General features: G+C 34.9%; 1 protein-coding gene across 3 annotated transcripts in view; it reads left to right on the forward strand.

The window, feature by feature from the left end:
- PPARG (peroxisome proliferator activated receptor gamma) overlaps positions 1-25,438 on the forward strand; it is a 56,741-nt gene extending 31,303 nt beyond the window's left edge. The window contains exons 2-8 of one of the 3 annotated variants that reach the window (XM_021409274.1): positions 129-356; positions 2,137-2,306; positions 3,858-3,996; positions 11,750-11,949; positions 15,164-15,614; positions 22,546-22,824; positions 24,419-25,438. In XM_021409274.1, the coding sequence (XP_021264949.1) occupies positions 137-356; positions 2,137-2,306; positions 3,858-3,996; positions 11,750-11,949; positions 15,164-15,614; positions 22,546-22,793 (1,428 nt within the window). In that variant the 5' untranslated portion in view covers positions 129-136 and the 3' untranslated portion in view covers positions 22,794-22,824; positions 24,419-25,438. Of the gene's footprint in view, positions 1-128; positions 357-2,136; positions 2,307-3,857; positions 3,997-11,749; positions 11,950-15,163; positions 15,615-22,545 lie in introns of all 3 variants that reach the window. The other 2 variants (XM_021409273.1, XM_021409275.1) reach the window with 2 other exon arrangements.

A 27,592-nucleotide genomic window follows, 5' to 3' on the forward strand; every position in this document is an offset into this window, starting at 1 on the left:
CCTACACCTGAATGTAAACTTGCATCTTGACCCTTTGGGCACTAGACAATTAGGCCTCAACTTGGGCTCAAACACATTACAGAAATAACTAGCGCCTTTAGAAAGCCTGTTTCTTTTTTTGTTTTCAGAGATTACAATGGTTGACACAGAAATGCCGTTTTGGCCCGTTAATTTTGGAATTAGCCCAGTGGATCTGTCTGCGATGGATGATCATATGCATTCGTTTGACATAAAGCCATTTACCACTGTTGATTTTTCAAGCATTTCTTCACCACACTATGAAGATATACCTCTTGGAAGAACTGACCAAACAAGCATTGATTATAAATATGATATCAAGCTCCAGGATTGCCAAAGTATGTTTTTTATTTTTCAATATTTCTTCGTGCTCACATTTGCTTCATTCTCTGTAAAGTGTACCACCAGCAAAAGAATTGGATGGATTCAGATGCCTAAATGCAAAAATCATAAATCCAAAAATCAACAAAGATGTCTACATGATACTCTGATAGGGCTGATGTTCATTCTTCTAGAGTAGCATCTAGAGATTAGGCAGAGTGTCATATAGCATCTAAAATGACCTTTAACACTTTTTATGATGCATGAATCCGAATCCCACCCTTTTGTTCTGAAATCTCCAGTCTGCTCTTCATATGTGCAAATTGTCCTTTGAAACTTTATTAAAAACAGTGCAAAATAAATATTCTGCATGTTTAAAAAAAAAATAACAAAACCACCCAGCATACATAGCATATTAATTAATAATACATATGGCTTTTGAATTCCAAACAGGCTAAGAAAGTGTTGGAATAGAAATATTGGCTACCACTACATTGGTAAAACTTTTATCAGTGTTGTTAACACACCCATAACCTCAAAGCTTTGTGACATAGTATTTATATAGTGCAAAAACAGAACTCTCTTTCCCCACTTATATAAAGATAGTACACAGAATTCTCCTTTTAAGAAAGGAAGTGATCTATTGGAAGTGATCTACTCTGAAATAAATTGCTATTGCATTCCTGCTCATAGTAAGAAGTCAGGTTGCTGTGCCTCAAACTTTTTTAAAGACCCACTGAGTCTATTTAAATCTGACATCACTTTTGTAGGAATTTTTCGGGAAATTCTGGCTAGGAAAATGTCGCTATTTAGTTTTGGTAATACAGAGACGCAGGTGATGTGTACTTCTGAGTTATTTATGAATTGAATTAAAAGACATTTTACCACTAATAATTTATTTCTCTTTTGCTTGATTAGAAAATTCCATAACATTTTCATAACAAACTCAAGAGTTGATTAGCTAAATCATTAGGCATGCTAAATCCTCATGGTCTTTAGTCAGATAACTTTCCGCTTCCTTTCTTCCCCTGATCTCTAAAATTTCCCAGTCTATGTAGTGTAGCCAAACAGAAAACAAAACCTTCACCTTATGGTAATACTGCGTCTGTCATATAATTCCTTAGGTGTGATTTGATGTAATGTTATGGTGTCAACTGTCACAACTTTCTTCTTTGACCAACAGTGATTGATTTAAATATATCATATTTGGTCATTTGAGCTTATTCAATATTACAAAGTGCTCTCTATAATTAGATGTTTTGAGAAGGTTAATCTCTAGACTGCATCCAAAGTTGAGCAGTATTCCTAAGAGAGAGATAAATTTCATTAAATATATGAATTATTCAGTGTAGGTTTATTAGATGCTTAGATGTTTTTCATGAGATTAGAGAGTCCAGTTCTTCTCCCTGCGGTAGTTCTGAACACCTTAAAGTAATGCAACCTAATTAGACACTGAGAAAAGGAATAAGACCTTTTGAGTACAAGGTCTCCGTATGTGAATTTTAAATATCTCTATATTAAAATCATTCCACACTACAAAGCTGGAAAGTGGATTCGTAACATGATTCCCATATGCCTCTTCAAGGTTTTCAGCCTACATACTACCAATGAAATACAGCTGCATACATCTTACATTGCTCTATATCCTTTGTTTACTACTTGTCATTTTGCATTATGAAGCATACCTATGAATCTGGCTGTGTATACTGTGATTGCTTGTGATTCTTTTTTGCTTCTTCTTCTACCATATATTTAATTATACTTTGATTTTATCGTTTAAATCTCCTCTATATGCAGGTGCAATCAAAATGGAGCCTCCTTCTCCACCCTATTTTTCAGAAAAAGTGCAGTTATACAATAAACCTCATGAGGAGTCTTCCAACTCACTTATGGCTATTGAATGCCGTGTGTGTGGGGACAAGGCCTCTGGGTTTCATTATGGTGTGCATGCATGCGAAGGTTGTAAGGTGAGTTGTCACAAATGTATTTTCTCTGAAGTAAGATTTGATACTATTTTCATTTAAATAATCATTTGGTAAAATTAGAGATGGATGCTTTTTAAAAATGAGTTTTAAGTCTTTTAAACTGTTTCATACACTCTACGTATACTTTATAATTTAGTAAGTGGAAGTCTTAAAATATTTGTTTTTTATTATTTATGTTTCTGATCTATTTGAATTTTTTTGTGCACTTCTACTTCTGTCAGTTATGTAATTATGTTCCATTCTTGCTGTCTTGGAGATCACTGGATCTCCATGAATTCGAATTCATATAATGCAGCAAAAGCAGGCTCATTCTGAATTTCAAGGCTTGATACTCTAAGCAATTTAAAATTCAGACTCTATTGTTCTGATTGATTGGAGTTTCTTTACCCAATTTACAAGTTCTAGGTGACCAAAGAAGGATCTAATGATATTTAAGAATGTGGCTGTCCACTTTAGAACACCACTTACTTCTTTTGATGGCAGTGTTTTTAGTGTCTGTAGTAAATAAAGGAAAATGAAAATTGATTGTCCTCAAGAATGAGAAAATAAACTCCAGAGAAAGAAATTACTATAAACTCATTGAGTTCAAAGAAAAATATTACAGATTTTCAATTCACATTGTCACTAATTTCAGCATGTTGAGGAAAATAAGTGATAGTAAAAACCCAATGCAGACCTTAACTAAAATTTCAAGCACTGAATTAGGAATATACATAAAGCAGTGAGTATGTTGTTGATTGCTTTTGTTACAGTGAACTATATTGACATGAATCAATATTATGCTTTTATTGTTGTTTTTATTTTGTGAGGAAAAAGTAACTGTTACAATGAACAAATGTTGATAAATTCAGATAATCTTTATAAACCACTTATTATTGATTTGAGAAAGCACTTTTAGACTGTCAGAAGACAGAACTGTGAATTTCTATAGTGATATCTGTCTTTACAAGACTTCATAAGACTTCTGTTTAATAATTACCACGAGTTTGGTATCAAGTTTCTCAGCTTTTTTCACGTGCCAGTGTACTTCGCAAACTTGTATAATCCAAACAACAGGAACAAGCTAGAAAATAAAACAACCTCTAAGACAGGACCCAGAAATATTAGTTTAGAACCCAAAATTAGCTTAACACTGTGTAAACAAAAAGAAATAGAATAACTGCTTGTCCCATGAGCCCTAAAAGTAGCCTTCTTTCCCTTCTTCACCCTCACTGTTTCCGTAGTGCTGTCAGTTTATGTTTGTAGCAACCTTTCAACCCCATTCATTCCCATTAGTTTCCATAGTTTTTTTTTTTTTTTTTAGACTTTTACCTACATTAAGCTGGGCTGAAAATGGCTAATAAGTTTAGAACAGGAGCATGCTGCTATGCAGATGTGATCACACTAGCATTGCTTTCTTCAAAAATCTGTCTAATATAAATTTAGACTCAGTGTGCATGCAGAAATGTGCTTTGTATGTCTGTATACAGAAGTGAGACAGTGACACTGGCGGTGTTTATTCTGTCCTTTTACATGCTTTTATGTTTATTACAGGGCTTTTTTCGAAGAACAATCAGATTAAAACTAATTTATGATAGATGTGATCTTAATTGTCGCATCCATAAGAAAAGCAGAAATAAATGTCAATACTGCAGATTTCAGAAATGTCTTGCAGTTGGAATGTCACATAATGGTAAGTGTACGCAGCATATTTTAAAACAGTAATATTTATTTTCAAAAATAACATGAAGCATGTATCTGTTTACTGAGTTTGACGCTCTAATGGCTTGAGTCTTCAGTTTCTTTACACTAGGCAGTGTAGAAATATGTATCAGAAAGACTGCCCGTGTGTTTAGAAGACTATGTATATAATTGGAGATTGATTAACATAAAAATCAGATAGGTAAAGATCTGCACTTGTCTCTGTATACGTAATATAACGAATGAGTTGGTTTTACTCTCCGTCATTCTTGCTCATTGCACTATTGGTTGTTCTTCGTGAACATATTCCTAGTGTAATTTTTTTTTTCAGGTCATGGTCTTATTTGCTGGTAAGGCATATTCCACACCATAGCTCAATATCCCTTTGAAAACTTAACTTAGTTATGAAATATGGAGTAGAGAGCTTATCAAAAGTTTGTGAATAACAGCAACGTAAGTTCGATGCACAGGATTCTTACCTAGGGCGGTTAGCATCACTGAGTTAACTTTTCCTCATATTAGAACGCAGCACACTTTGAACGAATGGGCCATATGCTGTACCGTTTAAAAAAAAAACTGTCCTCCTCCCTTAGGATACCCACATCTGGGCATAGATTCCAATGTGTGGTAAGTAGGAGTGTAGTGTTTCTTAGCATGCTCATTCAGCTGTTGGCCTCTCATCATATACTGTGTATAGCTGTTATTCCTGTGTACTATGCACTGTCTGACCTCTCCATCATCCAGAGGTGAACATCCTCTCCCATCTGTGAACTGTAAGCAGCATTTCCATTTTGTATATGTTGTAATCTTTGCTTGCAAAGCTGTATGCAATTGTGTATGGTTCTGTGATTGCTTTCTAAAGAAGTAGGTGAGCAGATAGCATTAAACATATCATTATGATGCTCTCTTGTATACAATATAGAAGAAAATCTCTCTGAAATTTAAAATTAACATATCAATTCCTGTAGAAATACTTATTTATGAATGTTTGGACAAAAAGACGTAAATGAAAATTCTTTGCTGCCTTGCATTGGCAAAGTTTAGTAGAAACAGGAATTAAATGTCATAACATAGAGACTTATGTAATTCTAAGAGTAAAGAATTGCAAACATGACTGGGAAAATAATTTCTGTGGTTTTTTTTGTTGTTGTTGTTGTTTTGAACTTCCATTATTTTCACTTTTTTTTTTTTTTAAATGATTGCTCTGTCCCCAAGAGGAAGGCTTAACTGCGGTTTGTGTAGTTAGTACACACAGTGAATGTAAATTGGGATGGGAAATATTTTGCTAATAGAAAATATGGTTTTCCATTCCTGGGATGCAACAGCAGCTCTTAAAAATAAAACTAATTCTGAAATGCTACTGTGGGTATTTTTTTAGTGATTCAAGAGGTTTTGTTTTTTTTTTTTTTTTTCAAGGTGCATGCCAAATTCTCTCATAAACTAGCAACATGGTTTCCATTTATATCAATGTGAACCTTGTGCAGTCCTATCAAGAAGGGGAATGCTGAGTTCATTCTCTTTGGCTAAGCAATGTGAAGGGCCCAGGAAGTATTGTCACCTGCTACTTCTTCCTGGACAGTCACAGCAAGGAAGAAGCTGTGGCACCAGCAGGGACCATGGTTATGAGGAGCAAGAGAGGGGAATGGCTTTGCCATTTTTCCCAGGGCTAGAAAGAATGTTTTCATTGACTTTTACCATGAATTCACTTATCAAGGAGTTAGCAGTCCTTATATTCAAGTATTAGCTTCAACATTTGTGGTTTCTGCCTGCTCCAGTAACATCAGGCTGTATGAAGCAACACCCTCCTCCTCCATCATTTATAAACAAATAAATACCTAAAAAAAAAAAATAACTAAAGTTTGCCTTTGAAGACAGAAGTCTTCATAAAGAAGAATGCAGAAACACAACACTGAAAGTTGTGAATGGCACTGAGACAGATTCTAACGTTACATTTACAGCTTAGAGTTTGACAGTTTGAATAGTGAAACTATCTGAATTTTAAGTGCTTGGAATCAGAATGTGGATTCTTTGTGCCTGAAGGTTTCACTCTATGGCTGTCTTTGCATAGATACATTATTGCGGAATGAATAGTTAGGGCACTTAAAAAAAAATGGGGAATGCAAGGAGACACTTAGCAGCTAACAGCCACATTTTTTCATGTATAAATGCTACATACCACTTGGCTGAAGGTTAAGAAAGACAGTAGTGTTCTCATGCTTTGGATACTGTTTTCCTTTCCTTCTCTAACCACAGTTCTGCTCTGTGTTTAACCCTCAGCTGCTCAGATTGTATTCTGAAATACCACTCAGCAGAAGTTTTGTTCTTTTGTTTTAGAAATGTTAGGTTGTTTTTCCTCTGGCATTAAAAGTATTATTTATATAAAGCCACAGTGTACTGAGAAAAAGCATACATGACAATATGTCTTTATTATCACTTCTGGGAGTAAAGAAATAATGGTATACAGATGGTAAAACCAGTCACAGAAAGGAGGGAGAAACAGAAAATAGGGAAGGTCTTGTCACTCACCTAACAGAACCCTGAAATTTTGCTCAGCAACCAGAAATTCTGTGAACTCCTCTTACACACTCTGTGAACTCTTCTTTTTCTACCTAAACTTCCACAAGTATTACCAATCCTCCCTACTTCTCATCTCAACCCAAATTCCACTGCTGTTTCCCACATTCCCTCTGTAAACCCACTGACCTCTCCTTGACTTTATCTTAGTCCCCTGAAAACAATGACTTCTCCAAAACAAAACTACTAGGCTAGTACCACAGAATTGAATTTTGACACAGATTTTGCCAGCTAAGCTAAGAAAAAATTGAGCAACCTACTGTAACTAATATAATACTATTAAAATATACTCTAAATGTTAAAGAACATATATATATATTAAAACTCTATTTTTGCCTGTCAGTTTATAAGTTAGGAATTTTTGATTCACAACTTTCTAACTTTTTGGTGTTAACAAATCATTACACTTAAAATACACTTTTGGGTCCTAGTGACCTTTTGTTTAGGAAAATTTATTCCCACAGTTTATGAATTTTATCAGAAATCCTCCAGGACACATATTTTTGTGAGGTAGGGACAGCATCTAAAGGTGGATCACTTCTATTATTCCATCTTAAAAACACACATTTAGAAAAAAAAGAAATGTGGAAATGACAGATTGCTAATAAACATACAATCCGCCACCTAAATATATATATATGTTTTAAAAAGCTGCATAACAAACTTTATTCCGAGCATGTTTTTTACATGCAAAACACAACAAAGTATGAGATATTCCTGAGGTATTTAATTATTGCTGAATTATTTTATGTGAAAGTCTGATATGATGACAAGCAATAAGCTGGGCCCTAAAGGTGAATGTAGTACAGAAAACAGTAAGAACCCGTTTCCCTTCTTGGGGAAGTAAATTCACTTATTTAAAAGAAGACTTGAGCCTATCAGTTAAATGTAAACTGTACTGATTTTAGTGGCTGCTTTGTTGAACTGATAGTGCTGCTCAAGTGGGTTGTTAAACCAACAATGGATGAGATAGTCTCCTTATACCGTTTTGATTAGCTATTGAGCTACTGCATTCTCAGATTAAAAAAAATAGTAATAAAGAGTAGTCTGGATTGATTTAACATTTGATACAATAGCTTTCAATGGTATGAGTAAGCTTTTTTATATCTGAATGCAGCATTCAAACATTCAAGAATAGAAGTTAACGCTTAGAACTTAGTTTACCATATAGCAATATGTGTTAATTTTCTTTCCAAGTAATCTCAGCATTTTAACAAAAAGCCTTGCTGTGTGATTCAGTGGTACCTTTGGCAGTATCTTTGGCTGCTTTTGGCTCTCTCTCCCTGCCCATTTGCACAAGGAATTTAAAATGCTCTTTTTTTTCTTTTCTTTTTTTATTGAGAAGAGACGAGTCTGGTATTTTAGGCAAGTTGGCATCGTGATGCTGTATGCCAAACCTATGCCAAATATTCCTTAAAAATACATGTCAAATTTATATGCAGCTTTTTTCATGTATCAGATGATAGTTCTCCACTGTGTCAGTGGGGTTCAACTCCAAAGTAGATTACACATGAATGTGTGCGTTCTCTTTTACCACTGAAATTTACTGGGCTTTTTACCTGCATATGTAAAAATTAGATACATTCTCAAACACATGAAAATAAAAAATTGGGTATTATTCCAACAAGAAAGAGTATTGAACGAAAGAGCATAGTAAGAAATGATATTTAGTTTTTATAGCATTTTTCATATTGATATCTCCTAGCACTTTCTGTGCAAATAAGTATCACCATCACACGGCAAATAAAAATAAATGTTAAATTAAAGAAAACATCTGCTTAGAACTATTAAAAGTATATAAATGTATGATTAATTCCAAATTAATCTGTAAATTAATGGAAATAATTTTATATTAGAAGCATTAGGGCTTATCACACATAGTATTCAAAGGTAATTTGTTGCCCTTTGCTGGGCACATATGAGCACATCATTCTGGAGCACGCTAAGTTAATCTTACTTTCCATAAGATAAATAAACCCAATGTAAGTTGTAATTTATTGTAAATTCTACAGTGATATTATAAATTTTTAACAGATAATTACCAACAAATTGTTATTTAGAAATATCAACTTGCTGGCATGAGTAACTGTAATTGACTTTCCAAGAGACAAGATGAGACTACAAGCAGAATTCAGGTTATATGATAAGGGGCACATGTAGAAAATGAAATGTGTTGTCGTTTTATACTCAAAAGTAATAGTAACCCTATTTTATACTACAGTATCTGTGCAACAGTAGATAGATACAGCTATGTGAAAAACTGCCATAAGGTTTTTAAAAAAGGAACTACTGCCCACCCTCCCACCCCCAAAATTTGGAAACGTACTTATAGATATTTACTTAAAAAGAAAAAAAAAGAAGTTGCTAGCCTATGTCTGAATTTCCAGCAAGATGTTTGATACCAGTCTGGTCTTCATTCTTCAAAAGAATACAAGTAGATATCTTCATTATTCTCTAATAACAAAACACTATCTGGTCTGAAAATCCCCGATCATTTCAATAAAATCTCTACATCAAACAATACTATTTCAGTCAACAATGTCACAGTTGTTGTATATGCTATGCTATATCAAGAATTTTCCAGTAAAGATTTAATTCATTTAATTAAAAGAGGAGGAAAAGAAAAAGTGGGGGAAAAAAGACCTCCTATTGTTTTCAGTGCCTTGGGGAAGTGCATAAACTACTTTAGAGCTAAGTTAATATTAAAACATAGGAAGGGGAAGCAATATACCATCTTTTTTTTTTTTTTTAATCCCTTGTTTTATTCCCTTCTTTGTAAAAATAACATTGGTGAAAGAGGCTGTTATGCCAGTGAGATTCTAGATTCTGAGCTTGCTTCTGCAAACCCTAAATTTCAAGAACAGTTCTCACACCAGAATCATGTCTCGTACTGTTTAGTCAAGCTCCATTTCTATAATATTTAAAGAGTTAGTATGCTTACAGTGTGAGTTTATAGAAATCGTATGAGACTGTTAAGTATGCATGGTTTCTTATAAACATAAAGGTATTATATATAATGCCATAAGTTTATTTCATATAAAATATCAAAACAGTCTATCATAATTTATCATGACCAAATACTTTCCTAGCCAAAAGCACCTAGCTCCTCATAGAATTATGAAATCTTTCACAGGACATGTTTTTTTATAATTGTTAAGTGTTTCTTATTATGTGTTAAGAAATCTTCAGGTCATACTCCATGTATTTCAGGGAGTGATCAGCATTTTACAGACATAGGCAACTCTTGTCTCTCTTTTTTATTAACAGTCCTTTATATGAGGCTAATATTTGCCTTGCTTCACTTTCCAAATTAAAAGTTCACTGTAATAGTCCAACAAGTCTTGCTAGACTTCTCTTAAGACATTAGTTTGCAAATTGTCTTTTAAAAAGATCATGACGAGGAGCTGAATTTATTGTCAATAAACCAATCAGAAGCATCAAAGTATTGAGACTTTTTCTATTGATGAAGTTGTTGTAAAATGCACATTTGAAAAGTGGACTAATATAAATCATAGAGTTATCTAGGTTGGAAAAACCTTGGAAGATTATCAGTGGCTCTTTGACATATCATAGTATGTCATATAAGCTAATAAGAAGTTCATTGTTTTTCTGTAAATGGTTTACTCTTTGAATTGAGGTGGGCTGGCAGTGATGTCCCTCTGAAAACTATTGTCAGTAGTTGATTAAGAGTACTTAGTATTCCTCAAAAGAGAGAAAAAAAAAGTACCATTTTTTATATATGATCTAAAACAAATATCAGTTGGCAATCATTCAAAATTTCCCTTATAAATTGTTGTAAGCAACAGACATCTACAGGAAAAAAATAAATCAATGTTAATTTATTCCTCCTGGACTAGGTTTTGTTTCAGCCTGATTTTTGTTCTCATATGTGAGTTCTAAGAATACCCCAAAATATGAAACATACAGCACGTATCACTCAGAGACCAAGTTTACTGAAAGAGAAAGTAGAGTAGTAAAAAACAAACAGAAAAAAAACCACTAAGAGAATTGATCAATAAATACAGTAAATGCTATTTTTTTTTTACATAATTATTTATTCTTTTAAAAAGTGTCATTTTTTTCATCAACACACTGCAAGCATCCTGCAGGCAGGGAAGTGGCTGATGATTTCCAAAATAAACATCCCTAGTATAATTGTATGTATGACCTTAAGAACAATTTTTGCTTATCTAGGGAAGACATTAGCCATTGAAAAAATATTAATAATATTTCTCTTTCCTCCTAAGGCTAAAAATGCAAACCTTTATTTCTTCCTTCTGCTTTTTTTGTTTGTTTGTTTGTTTTGATGATCTGTTTCTCTGTTTTGTTTTTCGTAATGTAAAATAAGTCCTTTTTACTGAAATACCATATGATAAATCAGTCTTGATCTTGGTGGCTCATTTGAACTATTTTCTAAGTCCATCTCTGGAAGTATAAACAGTGGCTTGGCTATTAAGTACGTAGGTGTAAAACTGAGTAGTGTACAGCCAACCCGACAGATGTGTAGAGCAATTGAGATCGTATGACTGGGTGGAACCATTTCCTGCAATATAACAATCACATATAGTTGTGATGAAAAACTCAGGATTTTCATAGTCTTTATTCCCTGCACAAACTTCTTTCCCATTCTTTAATTATTTTGGTAATATTTTCTATCGCTTGATACATTAGGGTCTGTTGAACTGTTTAGGAATTTATTCCTGCAAGGCATGTGAGTGTTTTGTTTCTAAACAAATGAAGAAGCTGAGATCAATATGGTGATTTGCCCAAAACAATACAAAGCTGAACAGTGGTTCCTACCCTAAGTAAGCTGAATTTTAGTATCTTAAAGATTCTTTATATTTGATTTAGGCCGGAGGTAGAATCGGTGGTTTTCACCAACTCAGGCTGTCAGATGAGCTGACAATAGTTTTTACGTTTTAGAGCAGGATATTGTAACAGAGCTATGTGGGCACATAGATTATTTTCTTTTTGAGATTGGTTTGTTTACATATCTTTGAAGCACCTCAGTAGCTTGCCTATATTATTGGAGAGAAACATCTTCCTCTTATTTGCTGATGTACTGTCTTAAGAAAAAAATGATTAACTTATAATAAAAAGTGACAGAAAAATAAAAATATGCATTTGTGGGTGCAACAATAGCTATGGTAATTACTTGTCATCTTCTTCAGCCATCAGGTTTGGGCGAATGCCACAAGCGGAGAAGGAGAAGCTCTTGGCAGAGATTTCCAGCGACATCGACCAGTTAAATCCTGAATCTGCTGATCTGCGAGCGCTTGCCAAGCATTTGTATGACTCATACATAAAGTCCTTCCCTCTGACCAAAGCCAAGGCAAGGGCGATCTTGACAGGAAAGACGACAGACAAATCAGTTAGTTCCCTCTGTTTTCTTTTTTTTTTTCTTTTGAGTAAATGATTTACCACATTGACAACACATCTTCAAAAAAAAAAAAAAAGGAAAAAAACTTTGCTGTTGGCAGTTGCATGTTTCAAGCTGTGTCTGAAACACAGGAAATGTTTTTAGATAGGATAAGTAAACATCATTTGAAAAAACTCCAAGTTCACCTAATAAAATACTTGAAACCAGTACAAGAATTTGAAGGTCATCTTAACCTTTTTGTATTCTCTGATCCATTCTTCCCGTTTTCCTTCTCCTTTACCAGAGGTTATCTTCCACACTATCTGTTTTAAGTGGCTATCTAGCTGTCAGCAATTGGTTGCTATGCTATTCAAGCATCCATATTGTAGTATGTTATCATAGAATATTATCACTGCTGGCAATATTCTTTTTCATAAGTGTCAAATGATTCACAATGCAAATAGCATCACTGGCTTTGACTACGATGTTTATTCTTATGATGCTCTGATGACTTCCTGCATTTAACTAGATTATCATGGATCAGTATTCTGTGCTGGTACAAGCTGTATTTTAGGAGAATGCACAGGAAAATCTTTGACATAGAGATAATGTATTTATGGATTCCTTTGGAAACTTCACTGTCAGTACTAAACAACCTTCTGTATCAGTGGGAAGAAGGATGAATAAAGATCTGATAATTATGGTAGATTTTTTTTTCAATTTTATCATTATTGTGGTAACTAAAGATCAAAATAACATTTCCCGAACTAGTAACTCTTAGTTTGACATATTTTCTAAAATGATTGGCAGAAATTTTATTGCCAGGCTTTCAACAGACTGTATTTAATTTTCTTTATAAATTTCAAAGGTTGGAAAAAGTATTTCATTTTGTCCTTCTGAGGACTTTTAAAATCATAATTTGAATGTAGTCTATAGTTTGGTTGCAGCCAAAAAAACCCCACTTTAGATGTGGTAGACATTTTCAGTTTCAGTAACTGATCATTATGGAGTGTATGAAGTTTGAACAGCTGTCATTTATTCATTCTGCAGAAAGCCGGTTCACTAAGTCTACTTGACGATTGTTGCTTTTTCGGAGTCTTTCAACTAGTTCCCTCTTTTTATCAGAAACAGATTACTGGGAAAGAATTAATATAGCAGTTCAATTTTCTTTATTTGCATTCTCAATAACTATGTTTTTAGAATGAGAAGCATACTACAAATGGTGCACATAATTGTATATCTTGTTTACTGCCCTTCATCCAAAAATGTCACCAGGAGGCCTGCTTCTTTCTGCACTGTACACTTGTGCTACTCCTTGTTCATCATAAGCTTCATACTGTGCTGTAGTGATTGTATGTGCGATTGGCAGAGGAAAAAGGAGGGAAGAAGAGATCAGCCACAGATGAGCATTCATCAGGCACGAGAAATCCCTCTGCTAAGTGGGTATCATGGCAAAAAGAAAAGCCAACTTTAATGTTTGAGCAGAAAGTATGGAGATATCCTCCAAAATATTCTTTTTATTTTTTATACATAATATGAGAATTCATATTGGAAGGAAGTTGCAAAGATATATTTTTTTTTATTCAGAAGCAGTATAAATGTACTAAGAGATTCTGTTTCTTATTGTAGTCCATTCTTTAAATTTGGAAACAAAGAAAATAACCTGATTGCTTTCTTCCTTTTCCACTACATTTATTAACTGCGGAGAAGAATATTTTAGGGTAAGGTAGCCTGTAACAATCAATTCATAGTATTGGCATTCAAATTATTAGATTTCAGAGTTAATGCCAGCTGTTGAGATTTCTTATATCTGTCTTAAAATTAGATAATTAGTCTGCTCAGTTGAAAATGATCAAATATGCCATGTCAATGTGTCAAAATTAAAATTGTTGAGTAAGTCATTCATCCTCTTTGGGATATACAGTGCTTGATCATTTGACATAAGTTTATATAAGTTTTTCTTGTACTAAATACTGCCACTTAGGATTTTCTAGAAAGAATAGGAAGGAATGACCTACCAGCATTAATATACATATTTTTAAATGTCTCCTCTCTGACTTGTTATTCCACTGTTTTACATATACAAATGTATATGTATGCACGTGTATATATATATATATATATATATACACTTGTATATAGAATATTCCTTCTGCTGCCAAAACAGTTCTGCAACGTGAAAAATACCTTATTCTGCTGGCTTTTCTCAGTGCTGTGTGTTTATTTTTTCAGTTTCACACCAAAATCCTAGTACAAGTGGAAAAAAACACTGTATTTAACTGAAGCTCATGGTCTTGAGCTATGGTTGCCTGTTGTTACTGTTAAAGTGACCAGTTTCATTGGTCTTGTAAGGAGTAGAACCAGTTAACCAGTTTGGAAAGTGAAATCCTCTTGGGTAGATACTGTTATTTCATTTCACACATAGACCCTTTGTTTTCCAAGCAGCTGTATCAGTTAAAGACAAAACTATGACAGCTATCACCCCTCCCTCTCTTCCTCGAGAAAGTGTGTTGGAGTACTGTGTTCAACTTAGCCCAAATCAAATGACCAACCACTTTCACAATCTCCATCTGTGGGAGTAGTAAACTCTAGCTGCTGGTGGGTAGTATTAAGCATCTTTGAGCAGAATCATCTACAGAAGCACCACCACACTCAGAAGAAAGTAGCTATTTCTAGTTATAAAAATTCCATAACAATTTCTCCACAAAAATAAACTATAATCAGTAGTGCAGACATGTCACCGTACACTTACTAGTTACGTTTGATACAAACCAGTAAAATTCAGGTAAGAGGAGTAACATTCTCATCTTTTGTTAATGAGCATTCCGAGCTTTGAATTCTAGTGTTACAAAACTTCTGTAAAATGGGGGGGAAAAAAAAAGAGAGGGCAAAAAATCTTGAATATTGTAAATGTTCCTACCCTCCCACTCCTCCAATTAAGAAAAGCGTCACCCAAAGTCCTATTTTTAGCCTGTGGATTCACAGAACATGAGAAATCCTTAAGAACTACTTATCCTTTCTGTAAGTCATTTTAACATTATGAGGACATTTGCTTTAATAAGTTTATAAAGATTTAACCTGAAAGTGGCTACCCTTGATGCACTGCCCAGGCATTTCTAAGTGTTTTCTGATGAATTATATCTCGATATGTTACTCCAATTTCTCAGGAGTCAAATGTTCGTAGAAAAGACATGAAAGTAAACTTGTGTTCTCCTTTCTTTTTTAGCCATTTGTTATTTATGACATGAACTCTTTAAGGATGGGAGAAGATCAGATCAAGTGCAAGCATACATCACCACTGCAGGAACAGAATAAAGAAGTAGCAATTCGCATTTTCCAGCGATGTCAGTTTCGTTCTGTGGAGGCCGTGCAGGAGATTACAGAATTTGCTAAGAACATTCCAGGTTTTGTGAATCTTGACCTGAATGATCAGGTAACTCTCCTGAAATATGGTGTTCATGAGATCATATATACTCTCCTGGCTTCTCTGATGAATAAAGATGGAGTTCTTATATCAGATGGACAAGGATTCATGACACGGGAGTTTCTGAAGAGCCTGAGAAAACCTTTTTGTGACTTTATGGAGCCCAAGTTTGAGTTTGCTGTGAAGTTCAATGCACTGGAATTAGATGACAGTGACCTGGCAATATTTATAGCTGTCATTATACTAAGTGGAGGTAAGAGCTGTCTTCTATTTATGATATTGTGTGGTAGAATTGACACTTCTAATTCCTGTCCAAACAGGAAAGTACTCAGCAGTAAGAGATGGGAGTTTATTTACAGATAGTTTTTGAGTAGCTTTCAGCTTTCTTCCGATTGTTTGCTACTTTTTCAGTTTCATGCAGAAACTGAAAATGTAAGTGACCTGATATTAGTGATGGAGATGGAAATGTCTGCTGAATCAGTAGATAATCTAATTAAATAAACCAGGGCTATCTTTTTGAAAAAACAACGGGTGGAATTTCACTGGCAAGACCTTCTGGCGATTTAACTTTTGCATGAGGATTTTTTAAACCTGCAATTAAGTGTGGCTTACTAATTGAACACAAATAACTTGGACTCCATAAAATTTTCAAAATATATGTGGCATTTGGCTTACAGGATTGTGATGGGTTTATACTGGTTTTGGGTTTTTAATTCACACCAGGTTTTGTCCACCAGTAGGTTTATTAGGAAAGTGTTCTGCAGATGCCTGAGAAAAACAGGCATTTATGTATCTGTTCTCTTTCTTTTTCCTAAGCTGCTCTGTTTGTATTAGTGTTATGCTTTTAGCAAACATGAATCTGGGAGCCCAGGTATCATGCCACATTCATTCTAGCACTTAAAGACAATGGATTTTCAGCTTCTACTGGAGACAGTCTACTGAAGATTACAACTATTACATTTTGCAAATTAACAACCCAGATATAGTTCACTTACAATCCTTTCCACCAATAATTTGTTATATCGGATAGACATTTCAGGTCAGATTGCGGTTCTTTTGCTTTGGCCAATACTATCAACTTCATGGTGTTGCACAAAGAAAATGTAACCAACCAATCTGTGTATGTTTTGGCTTAGACCGCTGGTGCAGATATCAATAGGAGGAATGTGCTGAATGTTCTGAATTCAGATCCTCCACAGAGCAATGCAGAGTTTTTTATTATTGAATTATGTTTAAGCAATCAAACACAACAACCACATGCTATTGTTGAGAAGTCAAACGTTCTGTTGACAGCACTGCATTGCTTGCTTTGCATAGCTTCTTATACACTTAAGTTCACATAAAATTTCTTCTGCCATTTTGTTTCATTCAATAAAAATGTATCATAATATGGTTTATTAGACAACTAAAGCCATTTCAAATAAGTACAGTTCTCAGAAGACATTTTCTTGGGCAAACCTTTGAACACAGTGACCCCTGAAGACTCTGAATTAATTCAGTACAGGAAAATATTTTCAGTTGAATTTGATGAGGGAGGAGAGATGACACTAGCCTATTAGGGCACAACAAAAGGTGTGCCGGTATTTTGCATTTTCTAAAACAATGAAATTTAACAGATGAAAAACAGGCCTCTCAAAATGCACTCCTGATTGAAAAAAGGGAACTTGCAGTCCATGAAAGTAGTTCTGCTATACTTCAGTGATGTTTGGTTTGCATTAGAGGAAATAGGTACAATGTAACAAATAATACATTTTAGATCTCAGGAGGACAGTGATCCGCAGAAAAACAGTAATTGACTGCTCTGAACCAGATTTCTCAACAAGTCTTTGTTATTTTAAGAATAATTTGAAAACAGAGATCCATAAAGAACTACTTGAATTTTACTATTTAGTGCTTAAATCCCTTCCCCAAATGTGAATTTGTCCTCTATAAAAATTCATTAGTTTTATAGTAAATATTCCTCACTGTCTTTGTTCAGAACTTTTCCTTCTAGAAATGATTATAGTTATTTGTGCAACCTGAGATTATATTTTGAAAATGATTAAGATTTGCCAACAAATTGAGAATGGCTTTATAGTGTAATTTAGAATTAGATACTACATATGTTGAACTGTATGCATTCCATGATGTAGAACAGGAAACCTATTTGTCAGATGGCTTAGATGGTCTTGATTCTGTAAGAAGTTAATTTCTGTAAGAACTTTTTGAATATCAAACCAGAACAATTTCATTGAGAATAGGATTTCAAAACCAGTACAAAGTACCTCAAAGACTTCAGTAGCTCCAGTAATACTGTGATGTTTCAGCTACTTCACGAAATCCAGTGTATAGATATTGTATAAAGATATCCAAAAAACTTGGGTGACAAAAAATGATCTTGCTGAATCTTCTCAGTAAATTTGTTGTAGCAAACTGATGTTAGTGCTGCTGTCTACCTGAGTGCTATCTCCTATGCAACTCTAAAGAGAAGAGGGAAGATAAAGATAATTCCAGCTGGAACATCACATATAAAAAGGATTGCCACAAATCCTATAAAACCATTCAACCTTTTGATATCAAAATAGTTGACTTTGCATTATATGTGACAGTAACAAGAAACTGACAAATTAGCTGTAATAGCAACGAAATGAAAGCACTCCCACAATCATTTTATTGTTTCTGCTCAATGCAGCCACACTTTTTCTCAGTGATTCCAGATGTTACTGTGAGCTCATTATTATAGAGCTGAAAATTGTTCTTAATGTCTGCATATTTTGCTTTAAAACATTGCTGTACATGGCAAACAAATTTTAGCATTCTGAATTTAATACCAATGAACCACAGATACTCTGAGCAGTAGGATATTACCTCTTCTTATGAAGGAAATACTTTATGCCATTAACAACAATTCTAAAATTTCATTACAATGTTCTTTTACTTACAGTAACTTTGAAAAATATGCTTAGGTAAAGGGAGATTTGGAAAACTTTTTTCAAGGAGACATTCTTCTTCCTCATTGCATAACTCTGTGCCATTGAGGCATTTCCTCAGGGAGTAGTGAGTGCCTTTGTGAATATGTTAAAGCATCTTACAAAACACTATGTATTAGAGAGCTGAAAATGAAGTATAGCATAACAGGAAGTTTTAAGAAGAACTTGAATATCTGTTGAATATCTGTTTGGTAATAGTCCAAGCCTTCATGGTTTTAATCCATGTTTATAAACAGAGAAAATGCAAAGCGCTTGTTGTCAAATATAGAAAAAGCTCAAAAGGTAATTTTGTAGCATGTTTACGTAGGATGGATGGGCCTAAACTCCTGTAAATTATTCTATGCATTGTTTAGGATATAGTGGTGTTGGAGAGTTGTGGTAGGGCACGCCTGTAAAGAACCAGACTCTGTTAGTCAACACGTGGGGTAATATTTGCATTCAGAAAGGTTGCTACGTTCACTTTTATTGGTCTCTGAGAATGTTCTTTACATTCTTGAGCTGTGAATAACAGCTGCTTGTTTAAACACTGCATTCAATAGTTTTCCTCTAAGCTGAGGTAAAAAATAAAAAGATTGAAGATCGGAATATTATCACGGAATAATACAAAGATGTAGTCCATATTTGACTCCTACACAGATCCTGCTTTAACAAACCTGTTAGAGTAAAAAACTGCTTCCTCATCAGACCAAGAACTGCAGATAATCACTGTGGGCTTTGAACCACAACTCTGGTGACTCCAATACATGTGACAGTTTCAGAAGAAAAACTCAATCTGCTGAATCATATACGCCTCAGCAAAAGCAGTAGTACAGTTGTTCAGTCAGATATCTTTGCCTGCTTTATCATAATAAGACTTTAGAATGTATATTTAAATGCATAATATACTTTGTCAAAGATAGTAAAAATAAAGGTGGGATAAAAGCATGCAGATTGCATTTTCCTATGTGAGGAATAGAAAAAGTTGCTGTTAACGTTAGGAACATGAAAGAAGCATGTGTAAGAAGATAAAATTTTTCCCTGAGATAGTACATGACATAAGTTTACACAAAGTCATACTGTTGACACGCAAAACTAAGGATTCATTAATCTTTCCCAGCCACTACGAACATTTTTCTTAGTTTTAAACAAATGAAACACCAATATGACAATGACTTAAAATTAATGAAAAGCTGGATAAAGAAAAGTAATAATAAGAAATGAGACGTGGTACTCTGAATGGATTAAAGACAGGTAGCATGTAGCAGATGGTGAAAAAACCCTGAACTTCAATAAACAATCTTCTTTATCAGGTGGGCTTGAAGGTAGTTTCCAGTTCGCCATCATCTCTCACTTTAATCATTTCAAGTCCCTGACCTTTGACATTCTTTAACCTAATTTCATTTTGTCATAAGAATGTCCTGCTACAATTCATTTGTTTTTGTCTTCCACGTCCCTCATCAGTTCACTTTGCAGTCTTCTCTGTGAGCTTTCAAACAGCATATTGGATTCTGTCTTGGCCTCTTCAAAGGCCCCACCACCCTGTCTCATCTAGTTTCTTCCCATTTCTGTTTCTGCCTACTCCAATCTAATTGTTTCTCAGGGCTCACTGTTAATCATGTCCTTTGTATTTTTTTCCACAAGCCACATTTACCTTGTAGCTTCTTACATTTGTATTCTCTCTCCTGCACAAAATGCACTTTTCTTATTGTAACCCAATGATTCTGGAGCATATACAAGTAAAAGCATCTGAACAACTTGAAGTATTTGACAACATTTTGAAATAAAGCTTTTTGCCTCTTAGTTTTTTTTTTTTCACATTTATATATGTATCTTGGAACAGAAACAGCATTTTCCTCTCTAAGAAATTTGTACTGAGAAAGTATGGCAAACTGTCAACACCCACAAATAATGTAAATATCCTGAAGTTCTCATTCATGAAAAAAATCTCACTTGTCTTCAATGGAAATTTTCCTTCATTCTGAATCGGTCTATTTAAAAATAACTTCTTATGATCTCCTACACTTCTGTAATGGTCATCTTTTCTGACCACAGTTCAATTCATTCATTAGAAAACCATTAGTCTGTTTTTTTCAAAAGAGCTTAAGGAAGTTAGGTGCTTAAGTCTCAGTGAACTCCAGTTTACCTAGGACACCCAGATTTGAGGGACACATAGGTAAGTTCCAGTCTCAGCTCTGATCTGTTTCCCTCCTGGACTCTGAAATCTGCAGTAGGGAGCACGGTGTTTGAATTGAGTTTCACTTCTGAAATACTTGCACTCTAAAAATTCCCACCATAAAAGAAGCAGGGGGAAATAGAGATTAATCTCAGAGGAAATTGAGGCCACAGTCTTTGTGCTTCTTGATATTTGTATCACTGAACACTGAGTCATACTCAGCCAGTTCAGAGTTCATCTGCAACATATAAGGAAAATTTAAAGCTATTGCAACTCAAAGCCAAAATTATCAAACAGTTTTGAAATACTCCAAGCTTGGAATTTTCTGAAAGATATAAAGAAAGCAACTTTTTTTTTTTTTTTTTTTTGCAGAACATGCAATCTAAAAATAAATATCAGTAGTTTATAAAAATAAAAAATTCTCTAAGAATTTTTTTAAAAAAAGTCTTAATTTCATTTATCAGTATTATCAGAAAGGAACTGTTTGTCTGGAGACAGTTTCCTGCTTGCTGATATTTCCAACTAAAATGCTTTTAAGATTCTATGATTCTGTATTTACTTACAAATTTTCTGAACTATATTTTAAGGTGTTATCAGTTGAATGGTATAAATAAGTGATCTCTGGAAGACAAAAAGAGCTTATTAGCATGAAGTTCCAAAGGGAAAGAACTATCTTGGGTCATTGATTCCAGTCACTTAAACCAGAAGGCTGTTGCATCATAAAACCACAGTCAAATAAATATGAAACTTGCCATTATTCCTACTTCTGAAAAACTATTCCCAAACCTCACTTCTTTGAGAGTTAGCTGCCTGTTCCTAATCAGTGCAGTACTCATGGCCTGTGTATATTCGTTTCCATGCCAGCTTTGCCCTTTAGTTTACACTGCTTTTTTTTTCTCATTTAAGATCCTAAAGTATTTACAGAGATATTTTTCCCCAGCCTTTTTTTCCAGTATACAACACAACCGCAGTTAGACAGTAGAACTGGATGCTCAGAAAGGTTACTAAGATCATATTTTGAAAATCTCAAATAATGAGCAAACTCCTGCCCTTTCTGAAAGGGAAACATTACCTTTGGAAAAGTAACTCAAGGCTATCTATAGCCATTACTTTTTACTGATCAATCTGAAATTAACTCCATGGCTACACAGAAGATGTTACTGGAATTATTGACTTTTTTTTCACAGAGTATTCTGATAATTGGGATGCTTACCCAGTAGATGTGAGGATTACCATATGTGAGGATTTAATTATGTTAAGCAACTTAATTTGCTTTCATGGCTGTAGAATCAAATACTTTATTACTTCAAGTTAGAAAAAAAAAAAAAGGATTATGTTAAATAATAATGGCAACCACTTAAGATAGTTGGAGGCAGATAGCAATAACAGAACTGTCATTACACAAGATAATAATGATAACCAGTGAGGAAAGGTTTACATCTTTTCAAATAATAAGATATATCAAAGACAATCCTGGAGTCTTGCAGCCATTGCAGTGCACATAGGTGATTTTTGTTGTAAACATGCATCCCAGATTCCTCCTTATGGAGTGTAAGTCTCTGCTGGCATGAGCCCAGAAAAGGTATTTTTTCTACAAGCCACATCTATCAGTTCTTCACTACCATAAGGATATGTGGCTTTTGGTAGTTTAGCATGCAACTTCACATGAATTACTTTTAATGGTAGCAACTGCATGCAAATTCACCTGAGTATATGTTGATTTTCCTAAACTGGATTACTTGGAATAGGCTTTTTATCCTCCAAGTCTAACTCGTTGTTCTTTTCCATAGATGTTCCAAGATTACTGTGAAAAATGCATTGCAGTACATATAACCCTATATGTGTATATCTCTATATGCTTAAACTGTTTCTAAGACTAATTCTAAAACTTCTTTTAGCAGATTCTAGTAAAGTCTTACAAGTAAGTCGATTAGGAGTTTGTCAGTTTTCAGTAAGTGCCACATGTAAATGCTTAAAGTAGACTAAGGAAATAATACATTAGATTGGTGTTTCCATTTTCTTAATGAGAATAAAATTCCCTCCCTCCCTTTTTTTTCTCCTAGATCGCCCAGGTTTGTTAAATGTGAAGCCCATTGAAGATATACAAGACAATCTGTTGCAAGCTTTGGAGCTCCAGCTAAAGCTGAATCATCCAGAGTCATCACAGCTGTTTGCAAAATTGCTTCAGAAAATGACGGACCTCAGACAAATTGTAACGGAACATGTGCAGCTGTTGCAAATAATAAAGAAAACGGAAACAGATATGAGTCTTCATCCACTCCTACAAGAAATCTATAAAGACTTATATTAATGACGATAGTAGTTTTATCCTCTGACATAATGTATGTTCTTCAGATTGCACTATTTCTTTGACAGAAAACTTTGCATACTTAAGAAATTACTGTGAAACAGCATTTAAAAAAGAGAGAGCTTAGTATAGTAGATCTATTTTATGCATATTGTTTATAAAGACACATTTACAATTTACTTTTAATATTAAAAATATCTATATCATGAAATTGTTGGCAGTATTTTCAGAATTAATTTTTTAAACTATCTTATTTCTTAAAATTGCTTGTCCAGTATGATTGATGCTTGCTTCACTGAGGTTGGTTAAGCATGCAGTTAAATTTTCAACTTAAAAATAAAAATCTTTCTCCTTAAACATTTCTAGGGAAACATTTTAAGTATTATGTTTGATTCTGTGCTCCCAAGGCAGCAGCAAAATAACAATGAAATTGAATCATGGATTAATGTAACTTCACATGAGAACTTAGAAGGTAAAAATTAGACACGTCAGGTCTAGTAGTTTTTCCTACCATAATATGTTTTTGTAATGAGGACTTTATGTAAGTAAGAATTAGGCCCATTGTTTACGAGCAAACCCAAAAACTTGACTCCATTTCAAGCATTAGCTGAGGAATATGCACTGCTCGTCACTCTTAGGAAGCAGACTTTTCAGTTGCTCTGCTCATACAATTCCAAGACAGGTGGAGCAGCAGTCTGCATGGAGATGCAATGCAGCTGCCTTTCTGCCATGGTCTGTAATGCACATGCCACATTAGCTAGTGCTAATGCAGCCTTCAGCTACTCTGGGAAGTCTGATGTTGGAATGGGTTCACATAATACCAAAATTATTAGATGAACTATCATTGAAGTACATACTCCAAAATGCCATGGAAGATTGGAATAGGATGACTCCTCTTAAATAAAAGCAAGGTTTTAATTCATTCTTGAAAACATAAACCTGTAATGGAAACCCTAGTATATTAGTTTGAGATATCATTTATCACTGGGAATGAGAATGCTTTTGAGAGGTTCGATGCTTTAAGATTGCTAATTTTGTTTTATACTTTGCCCTATAATGTCAAACAAGATTTCCACTGGGAGCAAAGCATAGGAGAGTGAGTAAAGTTGTTGGAAGGTAAATTTAGTTACACTATCTTCTTTTGGTATTCTCAGTACAGTTGTGAGATTCCCTTGGATTCACATGTATTGTGAGCACATTTAGTGTTTGTGAATGTGTTTGAGAAACCAAAGCAAGGACGATCCACACTGGTGTGCTCAAGAATGGAATTGTGGAAAGAAAAACAAAGCCACTAATTGTAACATATATTACTGAAGCAAGGAGTGGCCCTTAATTGAATACCCTTAGTTTCCACAGTGTCCAGATTTTCTTTATGCAGCGAAAAGTGTGCCTTAAACTTAGACACATTTAGTACTGATATGTAAGTGGACCAAAAGGGAGTAGAATTGGGAATAGGAGAGCAGGCTCAATTTTCAGTGAGTCTAAATTGACCTTCCTACCAATGTGGCCCTTGGAAATCTTCGCTGGTACAAAATATGCAATAAAGAGGCTGTCAGAGTTAAGTATTAAAAGAAATCCTTACGCTCATGCCTTATTTACCTGAAAATATTTCCTGCTACTTATTTCAGACAACCTCTGGGCCCATGGTCAGTAGCGAGCATTATGCCCACCAGGAAGTGATTGGAGAATTCAGCCTCAAGGTTTAAAATCCACAGATGAGATTTCAGTGAGATGAAGTCAGTGTGAGGCTAAACAGCTTTGATCTTCACTAAGTTTCAGGTAACTTAGAAAAATAGCCCTAAAACAAATGGTATGTTTTGTGTTCATGCTCACATTGCATGTTTTCCTGCACTTTCAATTTAGGCACATTGCGTGAGCTGAGCATCAGATTCTGACAGGAATTACATGCACACTAATTTGTGGTTGTTACAATTCAAAAGAAATTGTTCTCTCTTATTAACTTGTTTTCCACTGAACACTGGCCATTTGAAGTTTTGCCATCTACCACGTACTGGAGAACCTATGTTTAATTGCAGGGTTCCTCCCCTCCTCTAGGAGGACATATCAAAGACTAACTGGTACCAAGATAGACCACAGCTCCAAAACTGAATTCCTGTAATAGTAACACGCAGTAAAAGATATCAATCTGAGAATGCATTTCCTATACAATCCAATTTCACATTGGTATCACTAGAAATGATATACCAGAAATAGTTTTAAATAAAGAGGAATGCTGGGGCATATTCTTACATAAGTATTATTAAATGTTATTTGAAAACGACGGTGGAAAAGATGCATTGACAGTGAAATTAAATTAATGACTTTGTTACAGTAGGAATTTCTCTGTAACTAAGAAGCACATTAACTCAGAGAACATCATTCTACTTTATTGCAAGTGGTAATTTTTTTACAAGTAAGTTTAGCCGTGGCACTGGTTGAGGATTTCAGTCTAACACAGACATATACAATGCATATATTTTGCGAGTGGTAATGTAATGGGAGTCATAATGGTCTAAGGATAAAAGAGAAGACAGATTTGCAGGAACAGGTGTTATCCTTTATTACTATGGGGGGACTGAATGCCCAAAAAGCCTATACTTTTAATTCAACTGTATAAGCTGCTTTAATAAAATATATTGTTCTCCCTACATCCTGGCTTCTCTTACATTTTGATAATTATTCATCATGTTTTCCTCAAGCCATGGAAAATTTTAATTTTTTATGTGAATTACTAATCACAGAAATGTTCTAATTCTAAACGGTTACATCATGGTTAGGAAGTTTTGCCTAAAATACTTTTCTACAATAGGTCTTAAGGGAAAAAAGTTCATTTAATGGACAATTGCTATGTACTAATTTAGAACAAATGACTGTTATGAGGATATGAAAACATTTTCTCAAAAAACAGTGTTTTCTCTTGTGAATTATGTTCAGAATTTTGATCTAATTGTAAATACTTTTTGTTTCTATGGGATTTTATTTATTAAAAAAAAAAAAAAACACAAAAAGCTTGCTAATGGGAGTTTAAAAGTAGGTTGTAATGTTTTCAGACTCTGGAGTTTGGGTTAATATGGGCCATGCCATAAATGAACAATTTGGTTTTGATCTTCAGTGCTACTAAAAACATTTAGCAACTCAAAAATAGAAACAGTCAGCTGGTATATGCCTTTCTTTGAAGAACTTCACTTTGCTTATGTTTTATTGTTCTTCCTTAGTCATCTGTTCAATACACTGTAACGTCTCAGAGAGACGTCAGTGCTGAGTGAGATACTGGTACATTCCCACGGGTTTTAAACCTTCTGAGCTGTTGTCCTGCCTTGCATTTTACACTGATCTGCTACTGTAGTAGAAAAAAAGATCAAGGCAAATCATGTACAGAGAAAGTCACTGAGTATACCTGCACATATCCAGCAGCTATTTTCCTGTGTCCCTCACTATGCCAAACATCAACTAGTCAATGAAGTCTTTCATGCAGAAGCAAGAAGTTCTTTATCCAATAGGAAGTAGAAACTTCTTCAGACAACGTTCACGGGTGACCATTTCTCTAGAAAATATTTATGTGAATGTCCTAAAATGAAAGTTTAACTGAGACAAATACATTTCCAGCAAGACCATTATTATAGCAAAGGCAGTTGAGACCATTTTAATCACTGCTTCCATAACATCAGTGAAAAATCATGGAATCATGGACTGTCCTTAGTTGGAAGGGACCCACAAGGAACACCAAGTCCAACTCCCAGCTTCACACAGCACCATCCAAAATCCAAACCCTATATCTGAGAGTGGTGTCCAAATGCTCCTTGAACTCCAGCAGCTTGGAGCTGTGCCCATTGCTCCAGGGAGCCTGTTCCATGCCAAGGAACAGGCACTTTGCTGCAGAACCTTTTCCTAACACCTCCTTGACCCTCCCCTGATGCAGCCCCTTGCTATCCCCTCAGGTTCTGTCACCGTCACCAGAGAACAGAGCTCAGCACTGCAGCTTTGCTCCCTGCGAGGAGCTGTAGGATGCCATGACACCTCCCCTCTGTCTTCTCTAGAAGAGTCTTCAGCCGCTCCTCATGCATCTTGCCCTCCAGACCCTTCACCACTTTCGTAGCCCTCCTTTGGACGATCTTCATCAGTTTTATGTCCTTCTTATACTGTGGTACCCAAGCCTGAACACAGTGCTTGAGGTGACATTGTCATAGCACAGAGCAGAGTGGGACAGTCCCTTCCCTTGTCCAGCTGGCAGTGCTGGGCCTGATGCACTCCAGGGTACAGTGCTGAGTAGATTCAACTTGCCATCAACCAGAACTCCTAGATCTCTTTCCGTGGGGCTGCTGTCCAGCCTCTCATCCTCCAGTCCGTACATAACCAGGCTTGCCCCATGCCGGGTGCAGAATCCTGCATTTGGCCTTGTTAAACTTCATGCAGCTGATGATTGCCCAGCCCTATAATTTGTTGAGATCTCTGCCTTTCAGTACTGCAAAAAGGAGGCAGTGAGTTTCTAACACGATCTTTTCTTATCATAGGCAGCCCTTCAGTAGTCTAAAATACTGAAACCTAGAAAATGGAATTCCTGATAATTGTTGTCGTGACTTGTGTTACAAAACTTCAGAAGTGCCCTGCCCTTTCACTTTAGCATACATGCTCTTAGTCTTAATTCACCACTGGTACAGTTAAGCCTTGAGGAATCAGGATTCAATATTTGATTTGCAATTGTAAACTCTGTCCTGAAGTACATTGTAATGGGGCATTTTCCTTTTCAATGATATATAATATCTCTCACTTAAATGAAGGTAACATCAACTTTGTAAACAAGC

This window comes from Numida meleagris, chromosome 11, assembly GCF_002078875.1.
Source record: "Numida meleagris isolate 19003 breed g44 Domestic line chromosome 11, NumMel1.0, whole genome shotgun sequence".
In the NCBI taxonomy this organism is placed as follows: domain Eukaryota; kingdom Metazoa; phylum Chordata; class Aves; order Galliformes; family Numididae; genus Numida; species Numida meleagris.